Source organism: Oncorhynchus mykiss, chromosome 7 (assembly GCF_057628025.1).
Source record: "Oncorhynchus mykiss isolate SJ-2025 chromosome 7, ASM5762802v1, whole genome shotgun sequence".
Taxonomy (NCBI): Eukaryota; Metazoa; Chordata; class Actinopteri; order Salmoniformes; family Salmonidae; genus Oncorhynchus; species Oncorhynchus mykiss.
Window position 1 is genome coordinate 59,396,361 of NC_143028.1, and position 23,443 is coordinate 59,419,803.

At 41.6% G+C, this 23,443-nt stretch overlaps 2 protein-coding genes across 3 annotated transcripts; both read left to right on the forward strand.

Annotated features, from left to right (window-relative positions):
* The first annotated feature begins 2,148 nt into the window (after positions 1-2,148).
* LOC110528254 (protein canopy homolog 2) lies at positions 2,149-6,608 on the forward strand. Its single transcript, XM_021610151.3, has 6 exons — positions 2,149-2,490; positions 2,785-2,890; positions 3,040-3,155; positions 5,086-5,283; positions 5,574-5,670; positions 5,847-6,608. The coding sequence occupies exons 2-6, from the start codon at positions 2,785-2,787 to the stop codon at positions 5,888-5,890; spliced, it is 561 nt and encodes a 186-aa protein (XP_021465826.3). The 5' UTR covers positions 2,149-2,490; the 3' UTR covers positions 5,891-6,608.
* A 564-nt stretch (positions 6,609-7,172) lies between these two features.
* On the forward strand, positions 7,173-22,678 carry LOC110528253 (citrate synthase, mitochondrial). 2 transcript variants are annotated; one of them, XM_021610150.3, is made up of 12 exons: positions 7,173-7,262; positions 7,346-7,376; positions 8,843-8,890; positions 9,046-9,153; positions 9,276-9,341; positions 12,450-12,581; positions 12,876-13,064; positions 13,290-13,489; positions 13,679-13,808; positions 20,267-20,368; positions 20,593-20,802; positions 21,140-22,678. In XM_021610150.3, the coding sequence occupies exons 1-12, from the start codon at positions 7,174-7,176 to the stop codon at positions 21,311-21,313; spliced, it is 1,479 nt and encodes a 492-aa protein (XP_021465825.1). In that variant the 5' UTR covers position 7,173; the 3' UTR covers positions 21,314-22,678. The 2 variants fall into 2 exon arrangements, with proteins under 2 accessions (XP_021465825.1, XP_036839732.1); XM_036983837.2 differs by lacking the exon at positions 7,346-7,376 and having other exon boundaries at positions 7,205-7,262.
* Positions 22,679-23,443: the final 765 nt, after the last annotated feature.

Consider the following 23,443-nt stretch of genomic DNA (forward strand, 5'->3'; position numbering starts at 1 on the left):
GGGCAAGTTGGTTAGGATGATATCTATGAGGGTGCCCGTGTTTAAGGCTTTGGGGAGGTACCTGGTAGGTTCATTGATAATTTGTGTGAGGTTGAGGGCATCAAGTTTAGATTGTAGGATGGCTGGGGTGTTAAGCATGTTCCAGTTTAGGTCGCCTAGCAGCACGAGCTCTGAAGATAGATGGGGGGCAATCAGTTCACATATGGTGTCCAGAGCACAGCTGGGGGCAGAGGGTGGTCTATAGCAGACGGCAACGGTGAGAGACTTGTTTTTAGAGAGGTGGATTTATAAAAGTAGAAGTTCAAATTGTTTGGGTACAGACCTGGATAGTAGGACAGAACTCTGCAGGCTATCTTTGCAGTAGATTGCAACACCGCCCCCTTTGGCAGTTCTATCTTGTCTGAAAATGTTGTAGTTTGGAATTAAAATGTCTGAAGTTTTGGTGGTCTTCCTAAGCCAGGATTCAGACACAGCTAGAACATCCGGGTTGGCAGAGTGTGCTAAAGCAGTGAATAGAACAAACTTAGGGAGGAGGCTTCTAATGTTAACATGCATGAAACCAAGGCTATTACGGTTACAGAAGTCGTCAAAAGAGAGCGCCTGGGGAATAGGAGTGGAGCTAGGCACTGCAGGGCCTGGATTCACCTCTACATCGCCAGTGGAACAGAGTAGGAGTAGAATAAGGGTGCGGCTAAAAGCAATAAGAATTGGTCGTTTAGAACGTCTGGAACAGAGAGTAAAAGGAGGTTTCTGGGGGCGATAAAATAGCATCAAGGTATAATGTACAGACAAAGGTAAGGTAGGATGTGAATACAGTGGAGGTAAACCTAGGTATTGAGTGATGAAGAGAGATATTGTCTCTAGAAACATCATTGAAACCAGGAGATGTCATTGCATGTGTGGGTGGTGGAACTAATAGGTTGGATAAGGTATAATGAGCAGGACTAGAGGCTCTACAGTGAAATAAGCCAATAAACACTAACCAGAACAGCAATGGACAAGGCATATTGACATTAAGGAGAGGCATGCTCAGTCGAGTGATCAAAAGGGTCCAGTGAGTGGAGAGGTTGGTTGGGGGTCACGGCGATTTAGATAGCTAAATTGGTAGCATAGGAGCAAGCTAGCATAGAATGGAGGTCTGTTATTAGCCAACTCTTGCGTTCCGTCAGTAGATTAGTGGGTTTCCGTGTGGTAGAGGGGATTAATCCAAATCACACAACAACAACAAAAATAAAAACAATAGATATAGAGGCCCAAGAAGAAAAATAAATAAATAAAAATAAAGTTATAGTATAAATAAATTATAGTAGTAAAGTCAAATTTGACCTCAGGCCCTCCTCATCAAACTGAACAGAACATAGGCTAGTCTGCGCGCATTATTATGCCTCTCCTCACGAACTGCCACCTGTTTACTTACACAGCACAGCGATTGGTTATGCAGCACACGAAATTGTTTTTGATCAGCAGGAGCAGTGCAGGTCGGGCTCAGGGTTGGAATATCCATTGCAGTGTGTAATGCAGTCTTGTTTTATTTACACCATTCCAGCAACTAACTTAGAAATATAACTTTGCTCTGTGATTCTCCTATCATGCACTTCACAGCCTATAGGCTAGGCTATGGTTCTTTTGATTGAGACCACACTCAAATAGCCTATAGGCGCACTTGATATTGCACCCCCAAAGAAGAATCAGATAGGGCCGGCATCAGGCACACATCGATATATAGCATAATAAGCAACTTATTCTAAAACACTGATAAATATAGACATTTCATCAATTACAAATGCTAAGACCCTCCCCTGGACTATATTTCAAAGGCACACATCGATATATAGCACAATAAGCAACTTATTCTAAAATACTGATAAGTATAGACATTTCATCAATTACAAATGATATGAAATCTCCTCTGGACTTGATTTAAAAAATACTAAACCTTCCCCTGGACTGAAATTGAAAAAATAATTAACGGTTCACATTTTCTTCCAGGGACCCATTATGTAAATGTGATTAATTCCTTGTTCAGCAGGTTAAGCTAATTAACGTAACTGGTTAGGAGAAGGGTTAGGTTTAGCAAAAAAATATATATACTTTTGACAATTTCACAAAATCTATATCCCGTCAAGACATGACCAGTTTGGCGTTCTAAACGCAAACTGGCGAAACGAAAGACAGCCGTGGACCATTGCACATTAGCGATTAGAATGCAATACACTTAACATTCTAAATAAAAAGTACGTTTCCCTGACTGTGATGCGTATGACTTTTTATATTAAAGACCGGTGGATATTTGCCATGAAATCAAATTATGTTTTCGGGTTTCTGATTACATTTGGTTTGGGTCCTAAGTGTCTCTGGCATAAACTTGGACACCTCTTGGTAGAGTCCCTGCCGTTGCCTACGTCACCAGTTTTTACCGAATGCGATGGAACAGCTTGGAATTAACATTTCCAAATCGTTGTAGCGGTGGCTGAAATTAACAAACAACAGGTAATTACTGATCATTAAATGTTACATTTTTGTCTTTACTACACATCAGAGACGGTTCAGCACAGTAGCATGCACGAATGGTCAGTGAGTTTGATTTACCATTAATTTATTTTGATTTACATTAGCTAGCTATAGTCCCTGAACTTGAAAAAAAAAATGTTCCCGAACAATTCCCCTGAATGTAATAACAACTCATTGAGAAATGACTTGCATGTCTCCATAATATTGATAAAATTGTCTGTTTCTGTATATTTGGTGTGTTTTTTTCCCCCCCAACTCTCTAATTTTGCTTAGATGAAGATGTGGCATCCCTTGCAATCACTTGCTCTGTGTGTGCTACTTGCTCTCTTTGTAAACCACTGCCAAGGAGTCAGGCAGGGCCAGGATCTCAAATGTGGAGGTAAGTCTTTGGATTTCTACCATTTTACTACACTAGATCCTGTTTAATGTCATAATATCATCCCAAACCCCTTATTTTCTACATTGTGCGTCCACTTTTGGTCCGCATACCTTCGTTAAACTACCTAACATTTCGCTATTGTCCATCAGCGTGTAGGGCCATGGTGGATGAGATGGAGTGGGCAATATCTCTGGTGGATCCTAACAAAATGATCCAGACCGGGTCCTTTAGAATCAACCCAGATGGTAGCCAGTCTATTAGAGAGGTAGGTGTACCTGAGGGCTACTGGCTCCTTCATTGGCCTTATTTTACACATTCAATGTTATTTATTTGTAGGCTGGGATTCTACAGCGTTGTTTTTAAAACATATTCATGTGTTTTCACAGTGTTTCCTATTATAGGGTGTCGCGGTAGGGGATTTTGCTATAAGACCGTTAAGGTACCCCCGTTGAGAGTGATACAAGTCGTCTCACTCAAGTTCTTATGTCACCCGGCTAACAGGTGACTCACAGGCCCGCCAGACTGGCCTGGTTATGTATCCTGCCCTTTTATTCTGAGATTAGCCTTTGTGGTGCCGTTAGGCGTGTTTCGGGATCTTAGATACTATCAATCAGACTTAGAGTACCTCTCCCTTGTGGTACCTTTACCAGGCATCTTTAGTTCCCAAAGAGTAGACTCTTCAACTCTCCATTGCTCTATAGAATTCTCAAAGACTCTTGTATCTAGGCATAAACCATCAAATCGGTGGTCAGACGATTTACGATTTAATGCCTATTTACCTTTTATAGAGTTTGACTCTTCAACTCGCCGTTGCTCTATAGGGTTCCCAATCACTTTTACTATCTAGACAAACGATTTACGATTTAATGCCTACACCCGTCGGTTAATACTGCTTGAATATTAATACAGAGTAACTTTGCTTTTTACAATATAAATGAGTTGGCTGTCCAATCCTTTAAATTGTCTTTTGTGTAGAAACTAGACTTGTTCCCCTAGAACGGGAGTGTCAGAGGCGTTCTCTCCCCTAGGGTTTTGGGTCTAGTTTCTACTTTTTATTCAATGTTTGCAAGTCACACAGTTGTACACGTTATTACAGTTTCCTTTTTGTCCTTAATATATAACATCAACAATCATCAAAACACTTACTACTATTAATGCCTTATATATGTACTACAACAAGCAGTTAATTACCTTAGCGTAGAATGACCTGGTTGGTCCCCAAAGAGTATGTTCTTCCACTTACAATTGCTCTAGAGGCTTATCCAATCACTCTATCTGTTTCTCCTACTAGAAGTTTGTACTATGCTTTACTGATTAGTGAAGAGAACGGTTCGAGACAAAAAACCCTTATAACACCACTGTTGCTATTCACCCACCTCAGTTAGGAGGTGGATTTATTCAGCACGAGGAGTGTGGAGGGTAGTTGTCTCAGTATGTCTTGTTCAGAAATCAGAAGTCAAGAGATACAATTGTTCTAGAGTATGAAAATCAGATATTACCTTTTAGGTTGATAGTTTTTTATTTTTTTTTATTTCACCTTTATTTAACCAGGTAGGCAAGTTGAGAACAAGTTCTCATTTACAATTGCGACCTGGCCAAGATAAAGCAAAGCAGTTCGACACATACAACGACACAGAGTTACACATGGAGTAAAACAAACATACAGTCAATAATACAGTATAAACAAGTCTATATACGTTGAAGTATCACAAGCTGTCTGTCTGTCGGTGATAAGTCAAGTAGCACTATCATGCCCTCTTAAGGAAGGCACTCTCCTTATATACTATTTTCGGGACCAGGCCGGCTTTAGCGCTGAGTCATATTCTAACCTTGTGGCGAGCTATTTCTGTAAAGGGTCAGTTTGACATGTTACTCTGAAACATTACTAATGACAGATGCATCCTCTATCCCCAACTCTTGCATCAGTTTAACCCATTCAAATTCTACTGCTAGTCTAGCTCTTCCTCGTTCCGTCGATGGCCCGCTCTCTCCCCCTTCTGGGGGCGGTGCCCGAAAGCAAGGCATCTCCTCGGGCCAGCTATCCGGCCCCCACTCAAGAGGTGGAGCCGGTGGTGAGACGTTGTGTGCTGATCCAGCAAAGGAGGTCCTTCCTCAGAGCCCCTTTTTGTGCTACCGCATCAAGGCGTATCATCTTTCTCTCTGGTTGAGCTCACCAAAATTGTGTTCCCCCCCAGGTTCCTCTCGCCCGCTCTGAGGGTAACCTCCTGGAGCTAATGGAGGAGGTATGTGAGAGGATGAAGGATTACGGGGAACGCTTGGAACCCACCACCAGCAGGGAGACCTATGAGAGGGTCACGTCTCGGAACGGCAAACCCATGGACCTCTCAGAGGCTAAACTGGATTCCAGAGTCACATCCAGCCTGAAATTTGCTGTGGGTAGCCATTTTGTTTTCATTTTCACATGGTAGGGACTAGGGATGATGACACGCTATAGCTCATCAGTGTGACATTCTAGAACCTCTAATGTAGTGAATGATAATGACTACAGTTGATTGCATCTTTGTTGCAACTTTCACACAAGCAGACCAATGCAGTGGAAACTGTCCACATTCATATGTTTGTACTGTAGGTTGAAGCCAGTGGCTCCAAGCTTCTGCATCTCACTGAAATGTGTCCCCCACTACATCTTATTTAACCATTATCTTCTCTGTCTTACCCGTAGTGTGAGACCATCGTTGAACAATATGAAGACGAGATCATCGAATTCTTTGCCCATGAAACAGACAACGTGAAAGACAAACTCTGCAGCAAGAGAACAGGTATACCACCATCTTACTTGATCCAATACATTATATTGACCACCAGAGACTACATGTATTGCTTTTGGGGGGGGATACACCTTTTTACAAAATTGTGTTTGGAATGACTTGTAATACAATGTGAAAAGTGAAAAATCAATACCAAAATGTAACTCGTTGATGGGTTTTTTCTGCAGACCTTTGCGACCATGCTCTGCAACTCCCTCATGATGAGCTATGATTCCATCCTACAGTTCACACAGCTCAGCTTTATACACGACTACCTTCCACTGAATTAGTGGGGCTGCAGACAATCCAGAGCAGCTCCAGCACCAGGTGCTTACTGTCTGTAATACAGGAATGGGGGGAGTTGAAGATTGTAGAACTCGACACTAGCTCGTTCTGCTCTATCAATCACAAGATGCAAGGTATAACTTATTGGGCAACTACTGTTAAGAAAACTCATGACATCAACTATATTCTCACATTTGTGCTATTGTGCCTCAACCTATATTGTCCTTATGCAGGTGTGTATGATGTGGGTAGAACACTCTTGTAATGTGTATATTACTGCAATGAATTCAAATCAAGTGTATTGGTTGCATGCACATATTTAGAAGATGTAATTGCGGGTGCTATTTATAGTATTTCTAACAGACTGTTGTAGCAGTGGGGGGGAAATGGTATCACTCTGGATGATTTCAGGAGTTTAAATGTTCAAGCTTACTCTTGAAGCAGATGGTGAATCAAATTCTGTAACAATAGTTAAGATAGTAAAATTGTTCAGCATGGTTGCTGTGCTTGTTGCTTTGTTTAATTGTATCCTGTGAATGATGGAAAGGTTTGATTTATACTTTCTCCAGCAACTCCCATTCCTCTTCTATTTTGTGTATTCATCTTTTGTCATGGTCATCTGTTTTTCATACTTTGTTGTAGAAATATATTTCCATCAATCTGGAGTTGTTTTCAGTGTGTTTTAGTGTTGCATTACACACAAGTGGGTTTGTATTAAGACATTAATAATAACGAATCAGACAAACTTTTTGGGCGACCCGACAATTCACATAAATGTGACACTTAGAGTTGTCATTGTAAGCAAAAGCAAGTCTCCAAGAAGCAGTAAATCTGGTCTGCTATGTCCATGTTTCCCGTTTTAAATTTAGGATTTTGTGTCCTATACTTTCGGTTTTGTACACCAGCTGAAAAATACAATATTTTTTTAATTATGGAAAATATATTTTAAAGCTGTTCAGATGGTGCAATGATTCTCTACACTATACTTAGGGCCTACAGTTTGTTTTGTGACTGAAATGAGGCAATTAGAATTTTACTAACCGGGAAATGGCGGAGCAATTTCTTAAGTCTATCTTTAAGCCATTGTGTTTTATAACATTTGAATGTTACACTTACAATCTTATGTCGTTGAAGATCACACTTTCCGCAATTTAATTTAAAATCATTGATGCTAGATTCAGCCAGACACCCACCCACAGGCAGATTATGGGTATGTACGTCACCCAAACCATGCCTTTTCCGAGCCAATCTCATTTGTTGGCCTGTTCCTCTCTCAACCTTCACCTACCATCAAACTCAGGAGGGGCACCTTCAACGAGGTACTAGGGATTTTTACCAGCACAGTCAGAATTTACCAACACAAACTCGTCACATTCACCATGTCCCTACTGTCCGCCTACAGGTTTACCCCGAAGCTCTTAAATTCAACGAAGGTGAGAACGATAAAGGATATAAACGCTGCATTGTCCCGCCCCATGCCATAACGTTAGCTAGCATGCTAAAACTTTGGTTAGCCACTTGCCAATAAGAACAAACGAAGTTAGCATTTAGCTATTGTAGCTAGCTAATTTAAGACTAGGCCTTAGCTAAGTGATGTGTAGTTAACTAATCAGCTATGTACCGTAGAATATAAAGTATATAGACTAAACTATGAAGCTAGCACGGCAATGTGTATAGTAGCTAACTTACCATCTTTGATAACACTAGCTAAATGTCTAGGCTTGATTTTCGTAGCTACCTAGCGAACTAGCACACTGAAGTTAGCTAGCTCGCCCCCTAGCCCCAGTTTTAGTTTGTAATGACAATCTGGGATAATTATAAAAAACAACGACATCTAGCTAGATGATACTGAATCGTACTTATGTGGGCCTTCACTGCCTTGATATTGTGCCACGGACTCAGAGTTGATTCAATCAGATACCGGCTGTCCAACGTCAGTTGCTTGTACACTACTGTAGGTTTTAGGCAAGTACTAGTAACCAACTATAAAGTAGGTTACCATATCTTGCAATGCAGCTTCATTCCCACAATGTTACTCACAGCAGGAGGCAAATTACAGTCTTTCGTTGACTCTAACTCTTCTGGAAAAGGCATCTCTTGCATGTTAAGCAAAAGAGAACCAGCCATGTTTGATTAGCTGGAACACATAGCACATAACATTAGAAAAGTTGCATTTGAGTGAATTGTACAGGCTACATAACTTTTCCAATATTTCTTGATTGTGTGAAGGCATCTTGTTTCCAGTTGGGCAAAGCTCTATTTTTCTGTAAATCAAAGGTCAGATACATTCTGACTTGAGGTATAAAAAAAACATGTGGTTGTGTCCTTATGGCCCTAAAACACTTAGAACATGGATGATCTTTAGATACAGTACTGTGAGCAATGCTTTGACTGAATCAGTTCTATGTTACAATACATAAATGCATTGGCATATGTAGGCCTATTTGCCACTGCACACGTCTAGCGTTCAGCAATTTTCTGTTTGTTATCCTTTGTCATGGAACTAACACTTCAGTTTCTCTCCTGCAGTGATTAGGTAGGCTAGGTCATCGTTAGTGGCACAGGCTAGGTCATCGTTAGTGATACAGGCTAGGTCATGGTTAGGGATGCAGCCTAGGTCATTGTTAGGGATGCAGCCTAGGTCATTGTTAGGGATGCAGCCTAGGTCATTGTTAGGGGATGCAGCCTAGGTCATTGTTAGGGGATGCAGCTTAGGTCATTGTTGGGGATACCTTGCAGTGCATTGAGGCTTGCTGATGTTTTAAAGTGAGGACTAACACCCCTCTGATTTTTGAAACTTGAAGCCTTTCTCTGATGACTGCCTGTCTGTGATACATGTTGGCGATTCAACCTGTTTTGACTGATTGCCTCTCTCTTGACACCTTCTTGTGCCTCTCAGAGCACAGCATGTCTCTTCGCCGCTTCCAGAAATGCCACTACATCAACAGTAAGTACTCTGACTGGACCTCCTTCATTTTTCAATTTGATTTACACACATATGCCTTTTACCTAGCAGTGCTGTGATGTTTTGAACTGAGTGGCCCTCATAAATGAGTTGTCTTTTTAACTGTGACGTATTGTATTTTCTCTGTGCCGTTGCAGAACCTGAGAGATGTGCTTTTGGATCTTGTCCCTAAAGAACAGAGTAGGATTAAGAATTTCAAAACGCAGTATGGCAAGACCAACATCGGCTCAATCACTGTGGATATGGTACATTCAGTTCAACTGTCATTTGTAAACATTCTACATTATAGACGTACCCCTTTCAGTGCCAGTTGTCGTGTGAATATGGTAGCTATTGATGTTAAGTGTGTGTGCCCATGTCTTTACAGATCTACGGTGGGATGAGAGGTATGAAGGGCCTGGTGTATGAGACCTCAGTGCTGGATGCAGATGAGGTGAGTTGGTCTGTGCAGGGAAAGGCCCTGGACAGAGAACTGAATGCAAGCTCAGTATCAGGTAGGGGGATAGATTGGGCATTTTAGCCATTTTCAGTTGCTTGTTGGCATCTTACATTGTTTACACTTAGGGGGGTAGGCAACTAGATTCAGCTGTAGACTGATTTGTTTGATTGGATGGTTGGAACACAATTATAATCATTTGTACACTGCAAATTGATGACAACTAAGCCCTTCATACCTTGATTACATTGAGACTCGATCACATAAGTCACTTTTTTTTAAAGAATTTGTGGGAAACTTGGGAACAGATTTTCTATATTAAACACATTTTTTGCTGAATTCGTAGTGATATTAGGATTTTTTTAAACCAAAAACGAACAAAAGAATTGCCTAGATGACACAACATTTAGGCATGCCCTTTAGTGATTAATTTCCCATGGCTGAGCTGAAGAGAATTGTTTTGAAAGAGAATGATTTCCACACTTGCTTAGTACTCCCCTGAGGGAGATGGCAGAATGCAAATTAATTGGATAGTACTAAATGAAATGGAACTAAATAAAAACCATCCTGTGTCTGATGCTTGAAGCTAGACAACTAGCTACTTAAACAGTGACTTGACCTTAAGTCCCACCATTCTCATCAGCTTACATTAGCTGAGAATAAGGAAGGTGATATTTTGCAGCCTTTTCAGCACCACTTACGGATATTGGCTTAAAAGTCATAAGTCATGTGACATAGGGCCTATGGGTTATGTAATGTCAATGTGGGGTCAAAGGTATTTGAATAAAACAGACTGAGGGAGGTTTTTGGTGGTTGCATCCCTGTTCCACCCCTGTATATTAATGCATGCAAATGCACCCCAGTGTATATATGCAAATGAGGCACATAACATTTATTATTTCGTCACAAATTATATATGTTTTAATCTGATATATATATATATATATATATATTACATACACCTAAGCCAAATACATTTACACTTAAACATTTATTTAAGCTTTTATTTCTTTAAGCTTTTATTTCTTTCATCACATTCCCAGTGGGTCAGAAGTTTACATACACTCAATTAGTATTTGGTAGCATTGCTTTTTAAATTGTTTAACTTGGGTCAAACGTTTTGGGTAGCCTTCCAGATGCTTCCCACACACAATAAGTTGGGTGAATTTTGGCCCATTCCTCCTGACAGAGCTGGTGTAACTGAGTCAGGTTTGTTGGCCTCCTTGCTCGCACACGCCTTTTCAGTTCTGCCCACAACTTTTCTATAGGACTGGTGTCAGGGCTTTGATGGCCACTCCAATACCTTGACTTAGTTGTCCTTAAGCCATTTTGCCTCAACTTTGGAAGTATGCTTAGGGTCATTGTCCATTTGGAAGACCCATTTGCGACCAAGCTTTAACTTTCTGACTGATGTCTTGAGATGTTGCTTCAATATATCCACAATTTTCCTTTCCTTATGATGCCCTCTATTTTGTGAAGTGCACCAGTCCCTCCTGCAGCAAAGCACCCCCACAACATGATGCTGTCACCCCCGTACTTCACGGTTGGGATGGTGTTCTTCGGCTTGCAAGCCTCCCCCTTTTTCCTCCAAACATAACGATAGTCATTATGGCCAAACAGTTCTATTTTTGTTTCATCAGACCAGAGGAAATTTCTCCGAAAAGTACGATCTTTGTGCCCATGTGCAGTTGCAAACCGTAGTCTGGCTTTTTTATGGCGGTTTTGGAGCAGTGGCTTCTTCCTTGCTGAGCAGCCTTTCAGGTTATGTCGATATAGGACTCGTTTTACTGTGGATATAGATACTTTTGTACCTGTTTACTCCAGCATCTTCACAAGGTCCTTTGCTGCTGTTCTGGGATTTATTTGCACTTTTTGCACCAAAGTACGTTCATCTCTAGGAGACGGAACGCGTCTCCTTCCTGAGCGGTATGACGGCTACGTGGGCCTATGGTGTTTATACTTGCGTACTATTGTTTGTACAGATGAACGTGGTACCTTCAGGCGTTTGGAAATTGCTCCCAAGGATGAACCAGACTTGTGGAAGTCTACATTTCTTTTCTGAGGTCGGCTGATTTTCTTTTGATTTTCCCATGATGTCAAGCAGAGGCACAGGGTTTGAAGGTAGGCCTTGAAATACATCCACAGGTATACCTCCAATTGACTCAAATGATGTCAATTAGCCTATCAGAAGTTTCTAAAGCCATGACATAATTTTCTGGAATTTTCCAAGCTGTTGAAAGGCACAGTCAACTTAGTGTATGTAAACTTCTGACCCACTGGAATTGTGATACAGTTAAATAATCTGTCTGTAAACAATTGTTGGAAAAATTACTTGTCATGCACAAAGTAGATGTTCTTACCGACTTGCCAAAGCTATAATTTGCTTAAAAGAAATTTGGAGTGGTTGAAAGAGTTTAAGACTCCAACCTAAGTGTATGGCAACTCCCGACTTCAACTGTAAGTGCATTATTAAAAAGATGCAAACATAAAAAATAAAAATAAAAACTTGTTGGCTGCGGTTTGTTTTGGATTATTTTTTTCCCCAATAGGAACTGAATTCTGTATTTTTGGTGTCACTTTTATTGTAAGTAAGAATAGATGTTTATGTACACTTCTACATTCATGTGGATGCTACCAGGATTATGGATAATGAGTGAAGAATAGAGGCATAAAGATCATACCACCTCTGTTATTGGTAATGGTGAGAGGTAAGCATGTTTTGCTGTAGCCTCTAACTTTCCTACTCATCATTGTTAATGATTTTTCTTAATCTTGGCATTATTAGGAATAATTTAGAAGTCTTTAGAAACATCTTATCTACTCACTTATAAGGAAGTTTGCTTCAGTTATCATTCAGTTACAAAACAAACTGCAAATGCATCCAATGAGTTTGTAGAGTCACAATCTTGATTTAGTCAATGCGTGCAAAGAATAATGGGACCAAATACTAATATTTGGACTACTTTGATACATAAGTGCTGTCATTTCTAAACGGTACTTTCTGTACTGTTGCCTCATGATGGGTATAGACCCCCCCCCCCACACACACACGCGCGCATATGGAGGGGAGTGTAGATATCATTTTTTCAAACTTTTTTTTTTTAGGGAATTCGTTTCCGTGGTTACAGCATTCCAGAGTGCCAGCAGCTGTTGCCCAAGGCTCCAGGAGGTGCCGAGCCACTGCCCGAAGGTCTGTTCTGGCTGCTGGTGACAGGCCAGGTGCCCACAGAGGAACAGGTGAGTGTTAGCTTGGTAACTCATTATGGAGAGAGAGTATGGCACATCAGCTTAACATGTTGTTACAACAACCCTTTGCATAATGGTACAGATCTCTTTTATTGACTATATACATAATGTGGTTGACTCGTATACCATAAACCACAACATAAAGCTTAACCACAGACAATAGATCTTATCTCTGGGAGAAGGTTTGCTTCCATGTTGGTTTAGTGACGGACTATATTTTGCATACAAAACTACATTACGTTTGGTGTGCATAGCTTGACCAATTAACCTATTGTCTGTCCCCAGGTGAACTGGCTGTCCAAGGAGTGGGCCAAGCGTGCAGCTCTTCCCTCCCACGTGGTCACCATGCTGGATAACTTCCCCACCAACCTCCACCCCATGTCTCAGTTCAGCGCCGCCATCACAGCTCTGAACAGTGAGAGTAGCTTCGCCCGAGCCTACTCCGAGGGAGTCAACAAGGCCATGTACTGGGAGGTGAGCTCAGGAAACATACCCTAAAGAATGTTGAACAGTTTACACTGTTGTGGGAAACCATGTTGTTCAATAGGACAAACCATTGTGAAATGTAGCAAAATGTCAATGCGCCACAGTTATAAGAAGTCAAGATGGTGGAATCTGAACAAATGTGTTAAAAATCTGTTGAAAGAGTGCCTTCTTTCCGATTACACTATTGACATGAAAATTATTCTCTTCTCTCAGTTTGTCTATGAAGACTCCATGGATCTGATCGCTAAACTGCCATGCGTTGCGGCCAAGATTTACCGCAACCTTTACCGTGAGGGCAGCAGCATCGGCGCCATCGACTCCAGTCTGGACTGGTCCCACAACTTCACCAACATGCTGGGCTACAGCGATGCCACGTTCACTGAGCTCATGCGACTGTACCTCACCATTCACAGGTCAGTTTTTTATTTTATAGAGAGTGCTACTTCATTCATAATCATTTTTTCTCAGTTTATCATCCATTAGTCTCTACCTTGGTAACTTTAGGGTGTGCATATTCAGCTCCTGCTCTGTCATTGCACAATGCAGTTATGTGGCTGCATCACTTATTCTTTCATTCACTCCCCTTTTCTCCTTTGCTATAGTGACCATGAGGGTGGTAATGTGAGTGCCCACACCAGCCACTTAGTGGGCAGTGCCCTGTCTGACCCCTACCTGTCCTTCAGCGCAGCTATGAACGGCTTGGCCGGACCTCTTCATGGACTGGCTAACCAGGTGTGTATGGATGCTAATGTCAAAGTTAACATGTGTGTAAATATTATGAAAACTGAGTGTACAAAACATTAGGAACACCTTCCTAATATTGAATTGCACCCCCTTTTGCCCTCAGAACGGCCTGAATTTGTCAGTGAATGGACTCAACAAGGTGTTGAAAGCATTCCACAGGGATGCTGGCCCATGTTGACTCCAATGCTTCCCACAGTTGTCAAATTGTCTGGATTCTTCATGCACACGGAAAACTATTGAGCGCGAACCCAGCAGCGTTACAGATCTTGACACACTCAAACTGGAGTGCCTGGCACTTATTATTACCATACCCCGTTCAAAGGCACTTACGTTTTTTTGTCTTGCCCATTCACCCTCGGAATGGCACACACACAATCCATGTCTCAATTGTCTGAATGCTTAAAAATCCTAATTTAACCTGTCTCCTCTCCATCTACACTGATTGAAGTGGATTTAATAATTAAGGGATCATAGCGTTCACCTGGTCACTCTCATGGAAAGAGCAGGTGTTCCTAATGTATTGTACACTTGGCACACACAGTACCAGTCAAAAGTTTGGAAACACCTACTCATTCCAGGGTTTCTTTATTTTGACTATTTTCTACATTGTATAATAATAGTGAAGACATCAAAACTATGAAATAACATATGGAATCATGTAGTAACCAAAACGGTGTTAACCTCTGGGGTACGTGGGATGGTAGCGTCCCACCTCGCCAACAGCCAGTCAAACTGCAGGGCACCAAATTCAAAACAGAAATCCCATAATTAAAATTCCTCAAACATACATGTATTTTACACCATTTTAAAGATACTTGTTGCAAATCCAGGCACAGTGTCCGATTTCAAAAAGGCTTTCCGACAAAAGCAAACCAAACGATTATGTTAAGTCAGAGCCAAGTCACAGAAAAACACAGCCATTTTTCCAGCCAAAGAGAGGAGTCACAAAAAGCAGAAATATAGATAAAATGAATCACTAACCTTTGATCTTCATCATAGGACTTCATGTTACACAATACATGTATATTTTGTTCGGTAAAGTTCATATTTATATAAAAAAATCTGAGTTTACATTGGCGGGTTACGTTCAGTAGTTCCAAAACATACAGTGATTTTGCAGAGAGCCACATCAGTTTACAGAAATACTCATAATAAACATTGCTAAAAGATACAACTGTTATGCACGGAATTATAGATACACTTCTCCTTAATGCAACCGCTGTGTCAGATTTCAAAAAAACTTTACGGAAAAAGCAGAAATAACAAATATTCACTTACCTTTGATGATCTTCATCAGAATACACTCCCAGGAATCCCAGTTCAACAAATGTTTGTTTTGTTCGATAATGTCCATTTATGTCCAAATACCTACTTGTTGTTCGCGTGTTCAGTACACAATCCAAACTCATGACGCGCGTACAAGTCCAGCGGAAAGTATGGACGAAAAGTCCAAAAAGTTATTACAGTCCGTAGAAACATGTCAAACGAAGTATAGAATCAATCTTTAATAATGTTACATAAACATGAATCTTCAATAATGATCCAACAGGAGAATTCCATTGTCTGTAGATATGCAATGGAACAGAGCTCGCTCTCACGTGACAGCTCGTTCTCACGAGACAGCTCGTGGCTCTCTTGCAGACCTCTGACTCATTCCCCTCTCATTCTCCCCCACTTCACAGTAGAAGCATCAAACAAGGTTCTAAAGACTGTTGACATCTAGTGGAAGCCTTAGGAAGTGCAATATGACCCCATAGACCCTGCATTCGATAGGCCAAGAGTTAAATCTACAAACCTCAGATTTTCCACTTCCTGGTTGGATTTTTTCTCTGGTTTTTGCCTACCATATGAGTTCTGTTATACTCACGTCAGTCAAACAGATTTAGAAACTTCAGAGTTTTCTATCCAAATCTACTAATTATATGCATGTTCTAGCTTTTATGGCTGAGTAGCAGGCAGTTTAATTTGGGCACGCTTTTCATCCAAAATCCCCAATGCTGCCCCCTACCCTAGAGAAGTTAAACAAATCAAAATATATTTTATATTTGAGGTTCTTCAAAGTAGCCGCCCTTTGCCTTGATGACAACATTGTACACTCTTGGCATTCTCTCAACCAGCTTCATGAGGTAATGCATTTAAATTAACAGGTGTGCCTTGTTAAGTTAATTTGTGGAATTTCCTTAATGCATTTGAGCCAATCAGTTGTGTTGTGAAAAGGTAGGGCTGGTATACAGAACATGGCCCTATTTGGTAAAATACGAAGTCCATATTTTGGCAAGAACAGCTGAAATAAGCAAAGAGAAATGACAGTCTATTACTTTAATGCGGAAATTTAAGTTTCTTCAGGTGCAGTCACAAAAACCATCGATCGCTATGAAGAAATTGGCTCTCATGAGGACTGCCACAGAAAAGGAAGGCCCACAGTTACCTCTGCTGCAGCCTCAGAAATTGCATCCCAAACAAGATACATCAACATAAATTGTTAAGAGGAAAATGCGGCCTCCCGGGTGGCGCAGTGGTTAAGGGCTGCAGTGCAGAGACTCTGGGTTCGCGCCCAGGCTCTGCCGCGACCGGGAGGTCTGTGGGGCGACGCACAATTGGCCTAGCGTCGTCCGAGGGTTTGGCCGGTCCTTGTCTCATCGCGCACCAGAGACTCCTGTAGCGGGCCAGGAGCAGTGTGCTCTAACCAAGGTTGCCAGGTGCACTGTGTTTCCTCCGACACATTGGTGCGGCTGGCTTCCGGGATGGATGTGCGCTGTGTTAAGAAGCAGTGCGGCTGGTTGGGTTGTGTATCGGAGGACGCATGACTTTCGACTTTCATCTTTCCTGTACCGGAGTTGTAGCGATGAGACAAGATAGTAGCTACTAACAATTGGATACCATGAAATCGGGGAGAAAGGGGGAAAAAACAAAAGAGGAAAATGCGTGAATCAGGCCTTCATGGTCGAATTGCTGCAAAGAAACCACTGCTAAAAGGACACCAAGAAGAAACTTGCTTGGGCCAAGAAATGTAAGCAATGGGCATAAGACCGGTGGAAATCTGTCCTTTGGTCTGATGAGTCCAAATTTGAGATTTTTGGTTCCAACCACCGTGTCTTTGAGACACAGAGTAGGTGAACGGATGATCTCCGCATTTTGTTCCCACCGGGAAGCATGGAGGTGGTGGTGTAAGGGTGTGGGGGTGCTTTGCTGGTGACACTGTCAGTGATTTATTTGGAATTCAAAGCACACTTAAGCTGCATGGCTACCACAGCATTCTGCAGCGATATGCCATCCCATCTGGTTTGCGCCTAGTGGGACTTTCGTTTGTTTTTCAACAGTGCAATGACCCAACACACCTCCAGGCTGTGTAAGGGCTATTTGACCAAGAAAGAGTGATGGAGTGCTGCATCAGATGACCTGGCCTCCACAATCACCCAACCTCAACCCAGCAAATGTGGGAACTCCTTCAAGACTGTTGGAAAACCATTCCAGGTGAAGCTGATTGTGTGTGCGCAAAGCTTTCATCAAGGCAAAGGGTGGCTACTTTGAAGAATATAAAATATACTCTATAAATATACTGGTTGTGTGTGTATACACTACTGTTGAAAAGTTTGGTCACTTAAATGTCCTTGTTTTCCATGAAAACATACATGAAATGAGTTGCAAAATGAATAGGAAATATATTCAAAATGTTGACATGGTTATAAATAATGATTTTTAAATTATGTTCTTCAAAGAATCCATTTGCAGCAATTACAGCCTTGCAGACCTTTGGCATTCTAGTTGTCAATTTGTTGATGTTTTCTGAAGAGATTTAACCATGCTTCCTGATTGGCTTGATGGGCACTTCTTACGTACTATACGGTCAAGCTGCTCCCACAACAGCTCAATAGGGTTGAGATCCAGTGACTGTGCTGGCCACTCCATTATAGACAGAATACCAGCTGACTGCTTCTTCGCTAAATAGTTATTGCATAGTTTGGAGCTGTGCTTTGGGTCATTGTCCTGTTGTAGGAGGAAATTGGCTTCTTAGGGCTAGGCGTCCCGTCAGCGGGACACCCGTCGACAACTTCCGGTGAAATCGGAGGGCGCGCAATTCAAATAAACAATCATTAAAATTATGGATATTAAACATTTAGGTACATACAAGTGTCTTATATCGGTTAAAAGCTTAGTCTTGTTCATCGAACTGAATTGTCCGATTTACAATAGGCTTTACAGGGAAAGCATGCCATATGATTATTTGAGGACGGTGCCCCTCAAAATATTTTTCAACCAGCACAGGCTTCATAAAATCACAAATGGCGATTTAAAATATTCACTTTTTGAAAATCTTCCTCTGATTTGCAATCCAATGGGTCCCAGCTACAACATGCATGGTCGTTTTGTTAGATAAAATCCTTCTTTATATCCCAAAAAGTCAGTTTAGTTGGCACCGTTGATTTCAGTAATCCACTCGTTCAACATGCAGAGAAAGGAATCCAAAAAGCTACCGCCAAACTTTGTTAAAGTAATCAAAAATGTAATCAAACTATACTATTTCATACGGAAAGAAGTATTTTTAATTTGACCTTTATTTAACTAGGCAAGTCAGTTAAGAACAAATTCTTATTTTCAATGACGGCCTAGGAACAGTGGGTTAACTGCCTGTTCAGGGGCAGAACGACAGATTTGTACCTTGTCAGCTCGGGGATTCCGGTTACTAGTCCAACGCTCTAACCACTAGGCTACCCTGCCGCCCCGGGGGGCTATGGTTATGTTCAATAGAAATAGAAAAGCAAAATAAGCAGGTGCGCATCGTCGCACACGCACAGACTCCAACTCTAACTCCCAGTACCAAAACTCAAAATTCTTCCTTGTTTGGGAAGAAACTAGGCTGAAACCTTGAACACTGACGTGTAGTGGAAGCCATATGAATTGCAATCTGGGGTCTGGAATTGCAATGACTCATAGCTTTCCATTGTAAGAGCATGGGCTCAATTTTTTTCTGGTTGGTTTTTCTTTGGATTTTCTCCCACCATATCAATTGTGTTATCGTGGCATACATTATTTTAACATTTCTTCAAAGTGTTTTCTATCCAGTGGTACCAATTATATCCATATCCTGGCTTCTGGGCTTGAGTAACAGGCAGTTTACTTGGGGCACGTCAGTCAGATAGGAAGTGGAGAAAAATAGACCCTAGCCTGAAGATTAAGCGCTGTCTACAGGGTATGGCATGCCTTTGCAAAATGGAGTGATAGCCTTCCTTCTTCAAGATCTCCTTTACCCTGTACAAATATCCCACTTTACCACCACCAAAGCACCCCCAGAACATCACATTGCCTCCACTATACTTGACAGATGGCGTCAAGCACTCCTCCAGCTTTTCATTTTTTCTGTGTCTCACAAATGTTCTTTGATCACCTCAAATTTAGATTTGTCTGTCCAGAACACTTTTCCCCAATCTTCCTCTGTCCAGTGTCTTTTGCCCATCTTAATCATTTATTTCTATTGGCCAGTCTGAGAGATGGCTTTTTCTTTGCAATTCTGCCTAAAAGGCCAGCATCCCAGATTCGCCTCTTCACTGTTGAGACGGGTGTTTTGCGGGTACTATTTAATGAAGCTGCCAGTTGAGGACTTGTGAGGCGTCTTTCTCAAACCAGACACTCATGTACTTGTCCTCTTGCTCAGTTGTGCACCAGGTCTTCCCACTCTTTTCTATTCTTGTTAGAACCAGTTTGCACTGTTCTGTGAAGGGAGTAGTACAGATTTGTACGAGATCTTCAGTTTCCTGGCAATTTCTCGCATGGAATAGCCTTAATTTCTCAGAACAAGGATAGCCTGACGAGTTTCAGAAGAAAGTTCTGTTTCTGGCCATTTTGTAATCAAACCCACAAATGCTGATGCTCCAGATACTCAACTAGTCTAAAGGCGGCAGGTTTTATTGCTTCTTTAATCAGAAGTTTTCAGCTATGCTAACATAATTGTAAAAGTGTTTTCTAATGATCACTTAGCTTTTTTAAAACAATAAACTTGGATTAGCTAACAACGTGCCAATTGGAACACAGGAGTGATGGTTGCTGATAAGTGGCCTCTGTACGCCTATGTAGATATTCCATTAAATCAGCCGTACAATTGTCATTTACAACGTCTACACTGTATTTCTGATCAAATAGATGTTATTTAAAAAAATTGACAAATTGCTTTTTTTTTCAAAAAACAAGGACATTTCTAAGTGACTCCATGTTTGAATGGTAGTGTGTGTATTTATATGTATGTGTGCTATTTAGCAGACACCTTTATCCAAAGGTATCTGTTTTCATTCAAAGCAAGGCTTTCATCCTCCCTCTCCATTAACATAATGGAGAGAGAGGATGGCTATGGAACTATAATAAGCTCAGTAGTGAAAATGGAGAATGAAAGCAGTGATTTTGTTTTGGTTGGAGTGAGCCCCTGCCTTACCTCTGACCTATGCCCCTTGTAGGAGGTGCTGGTATGGCTGACGGCCCTGCAGAAGGAGATGGGAGGAGAGGTGTCTGACGAGGCCATGAGAGACTACATCTGGAACACCCTCAAGTCTGGAAGGGTAAGTGGTCTGGACTGGAGGGCATGTTAAGTTGGGTCAATGAGTCAAGGTCAGGAAACCAAAAGGAAACTTTTCCATCTACCTAAAAGTGTAGTGGACAGGTGTACAAAAGAAAGGATGCATTTACGTTTTCATTTGAGGAATAAGCTGCAAGGGGAATGATATGTAACCTCAAAGATAGTAATCCTACCTTTTTGACCTTCTGTTTGCGTTCTCTCTCTCAGGTGGTTCCAGGTTACGGCCATGCCGTCCTGAGGAGGACAGACCCCAGGTACACCTGCCAGCAGGAGTTTGCCTTCAAGCACCTGCCCGATGACCCCATGTTCAAACTGGTGCACCAACTCTACAAGATCGTGCCCAACGTGCTGCTGGAGCAGGGCAAGGCCAAGAACCCTTGGCCTAATGTGGACGCCCACAGTGGAGTGCTGCTGCAGGTGAGTGGTGGGGTTACAGAAGGATGGAGCCAACTATTGCAGTACACTTTCAACTGATTGGGAGGGACACTGCATGAAGGTTACAAGAAAGTCCTCCATCTCTTGACGGGATGAAGGAAAATGTAAAGGTCTAATTTGAGCTTCTTTTCATAGTTTGTTCCATCTTAGTGAACAGTCAGACAAAAAAAAAAGTCTGGGCGCTCTTCTCCTCTACTTGAGCTGTCCCTCATCTTCCTGCAAAGCCATTATGTATCACATACAATTGGGAGCGCAATAATGAAATACCTTGTTCTGTGAAATTAACCCTCCATCCCCTCCCTCTCTCCTGTCCTAACAGTACTATGGGATGACAGAGATGAACTACTACACAGTGCTGTTCGGCGTGTCCCGAGCACTGGGGGTGCTGGCCCAGCTGATCTGGAGCCGAGCCCTGGGCTTCCCCCTGGAGCGCCCCAAGTCCATGAGCACGGACGGACTCATGAACCTAGTGGGGGCCAACAAATCCGGGTAAAGATGAAGAGTGAAGGAGTAGGATGAGGACGGAATAGGGGAGTTGGATGCAAAATATATAGTACACTTATGAAAACATTAAAGGGCCTTTGCTGGATTTAGCCGGTTCAAGTCAGTGACACCAAGGTAATTTTTTTCCTTTCGTTGAGCCACGGTAGTTGTCTTGAGATATTGAAGATGACTTGGTTTTGTAAAGAAATCATGTCCATTTTTTTGTTCTAAAATGTGGGGCACTCGCATTGTCTGACGGAATTATCCAAAATACCAAAACAAAAGACAACACTCCATGGCAAGCAAGGTCCTTCTGTAATGTAACCACTCTAATCTGGCCTAGCAGGTTAGAATATGTACAGTATGCAAATGACCAGGGTCGGTAGATTAGTAATAGGGTACTGCAGCCCCTTTCATCACTGACTGACGACACACAATTAAGGCAGAGTCCACTTATTACACCACCTCTTTCTGGCAGTATTCACCAACCCCATGGCACCTCTGGCAATCAGAATACTCTGCAAGTTGTACAGTGCTTCACAAATGGCGCTATCTGTTCTCTTGGGAAGGGAGGTTGTTTTGAAAAGTGATAGACAGGGTAAGACAGCACTGTTTCCCAAGCTGAAAGGACTTTGACTGTTTTTAAATATTTTCTATCAGATTCGGGGGGGGGGAGTGTGAATTCATCTTTTAGACTTTCTTCAAGACCTGAGGGCAACCTTAAAACATCAATTGAACATCAATTTTCTCTTATCAGCAAAATGAATGTAATTGAAGAGATGGCTAGCATTGACTAATGGCACACTTGACCTGTTGACAATGTACTTTTAGACTGTTTTGTAAATGTTTGCTGGTTTTACTATGTCCAACTGAAATGTCTCATGTTGCTCATGAAGCAAGCACACATCTGAAACACCATATGAAATAATCTAATGGTTGTGTTAAACTGGATTGTTAAGATACATATTTGCTTGGTTTAGTTTTAAGGTTGCCCTCCGGTCTAGTGGTGGGGGGCCTTATGTGTTTGTAATAGTCTGTTTCAATGCAGACCTTATCCAATACACTCCAATTGGGCACAGAGGGCCCAACACCACCCCCTGGGTATTAATTTAATTTGTTTTCAACAGCCCCCTACACTGTCTTTTCCCAGCTGATTCCTTCCCACATAGTATACATGTATTTTAGGTTTTACAAGTTTGTTCTGATCCTGTTTTAATCAAACCTCAGGTTATTCTGGTTTAACGAGAAATACATCTGATGTGAGATCATTGTAAAGTGAAGGAGGAACTTTAATGTAGCAGAGTGGGATTGTACAGTGGATGTGGGAGAGAGAATGGAAAACAAAACAAAGTCCAATAAATGTTTTTATTAGCAATTACTTATTACTTGTTTATGTAACTGCAACAACTGCAACAACTCATTCTTTCCTACAATAGGCAGTTCATTGTGGATTTCTATCACAACATTTATGGGGATGTGGTTGTTTCACATTCCTTAGCTGAATGCATTTCTAGAAGGTGCATTGGATAAGTGTCAGCTAAAAGACAACACAGTAATGTGTGGTCATAATGGGGTACCGCAGAGTCTGATGTTATTCAGTGCAGGCTGTGTATAGTACATACTGTATTCTGAGGGCGTCTCAGTTATTAATAGTGTTCCAGACATTTCTCCACAGCACTCAAGTTTCTACTTCCCTTTGGCCTAATCAAGATTTCATGCACCTGTAGTACAGAGACTCTGGATTCTTCTGAAGTACAAATAAACAAACAGATCAATGTGCTTTAGTAAGGAAATACAAAATTGCTATGTGTAGCAACTGTGGGTACAAATGGGCTCACGAGGTGCCCTCACGAGGGCTGACTATATCGATGGCAAATTAGGAGAAATAACAATTACCACTGACATACAACCCTGATATTCACAAAAATACGGCAACAGTTGTACTATAGTAGTATATTGACTTTGGTTTTAAAGAGCCTAAAACACATAAAAGGGAAGCACTGACTAGTTGTAATGGCTGACAGGACCTTAGGAGCCCTGATTCCCACCAACAGTCGCCACCTATATTAACCCTTAACATTAGCCACCAAAATAAACATTTAATGCAAATCAGGGAAATGTTATAGGACCGTAATAAAGA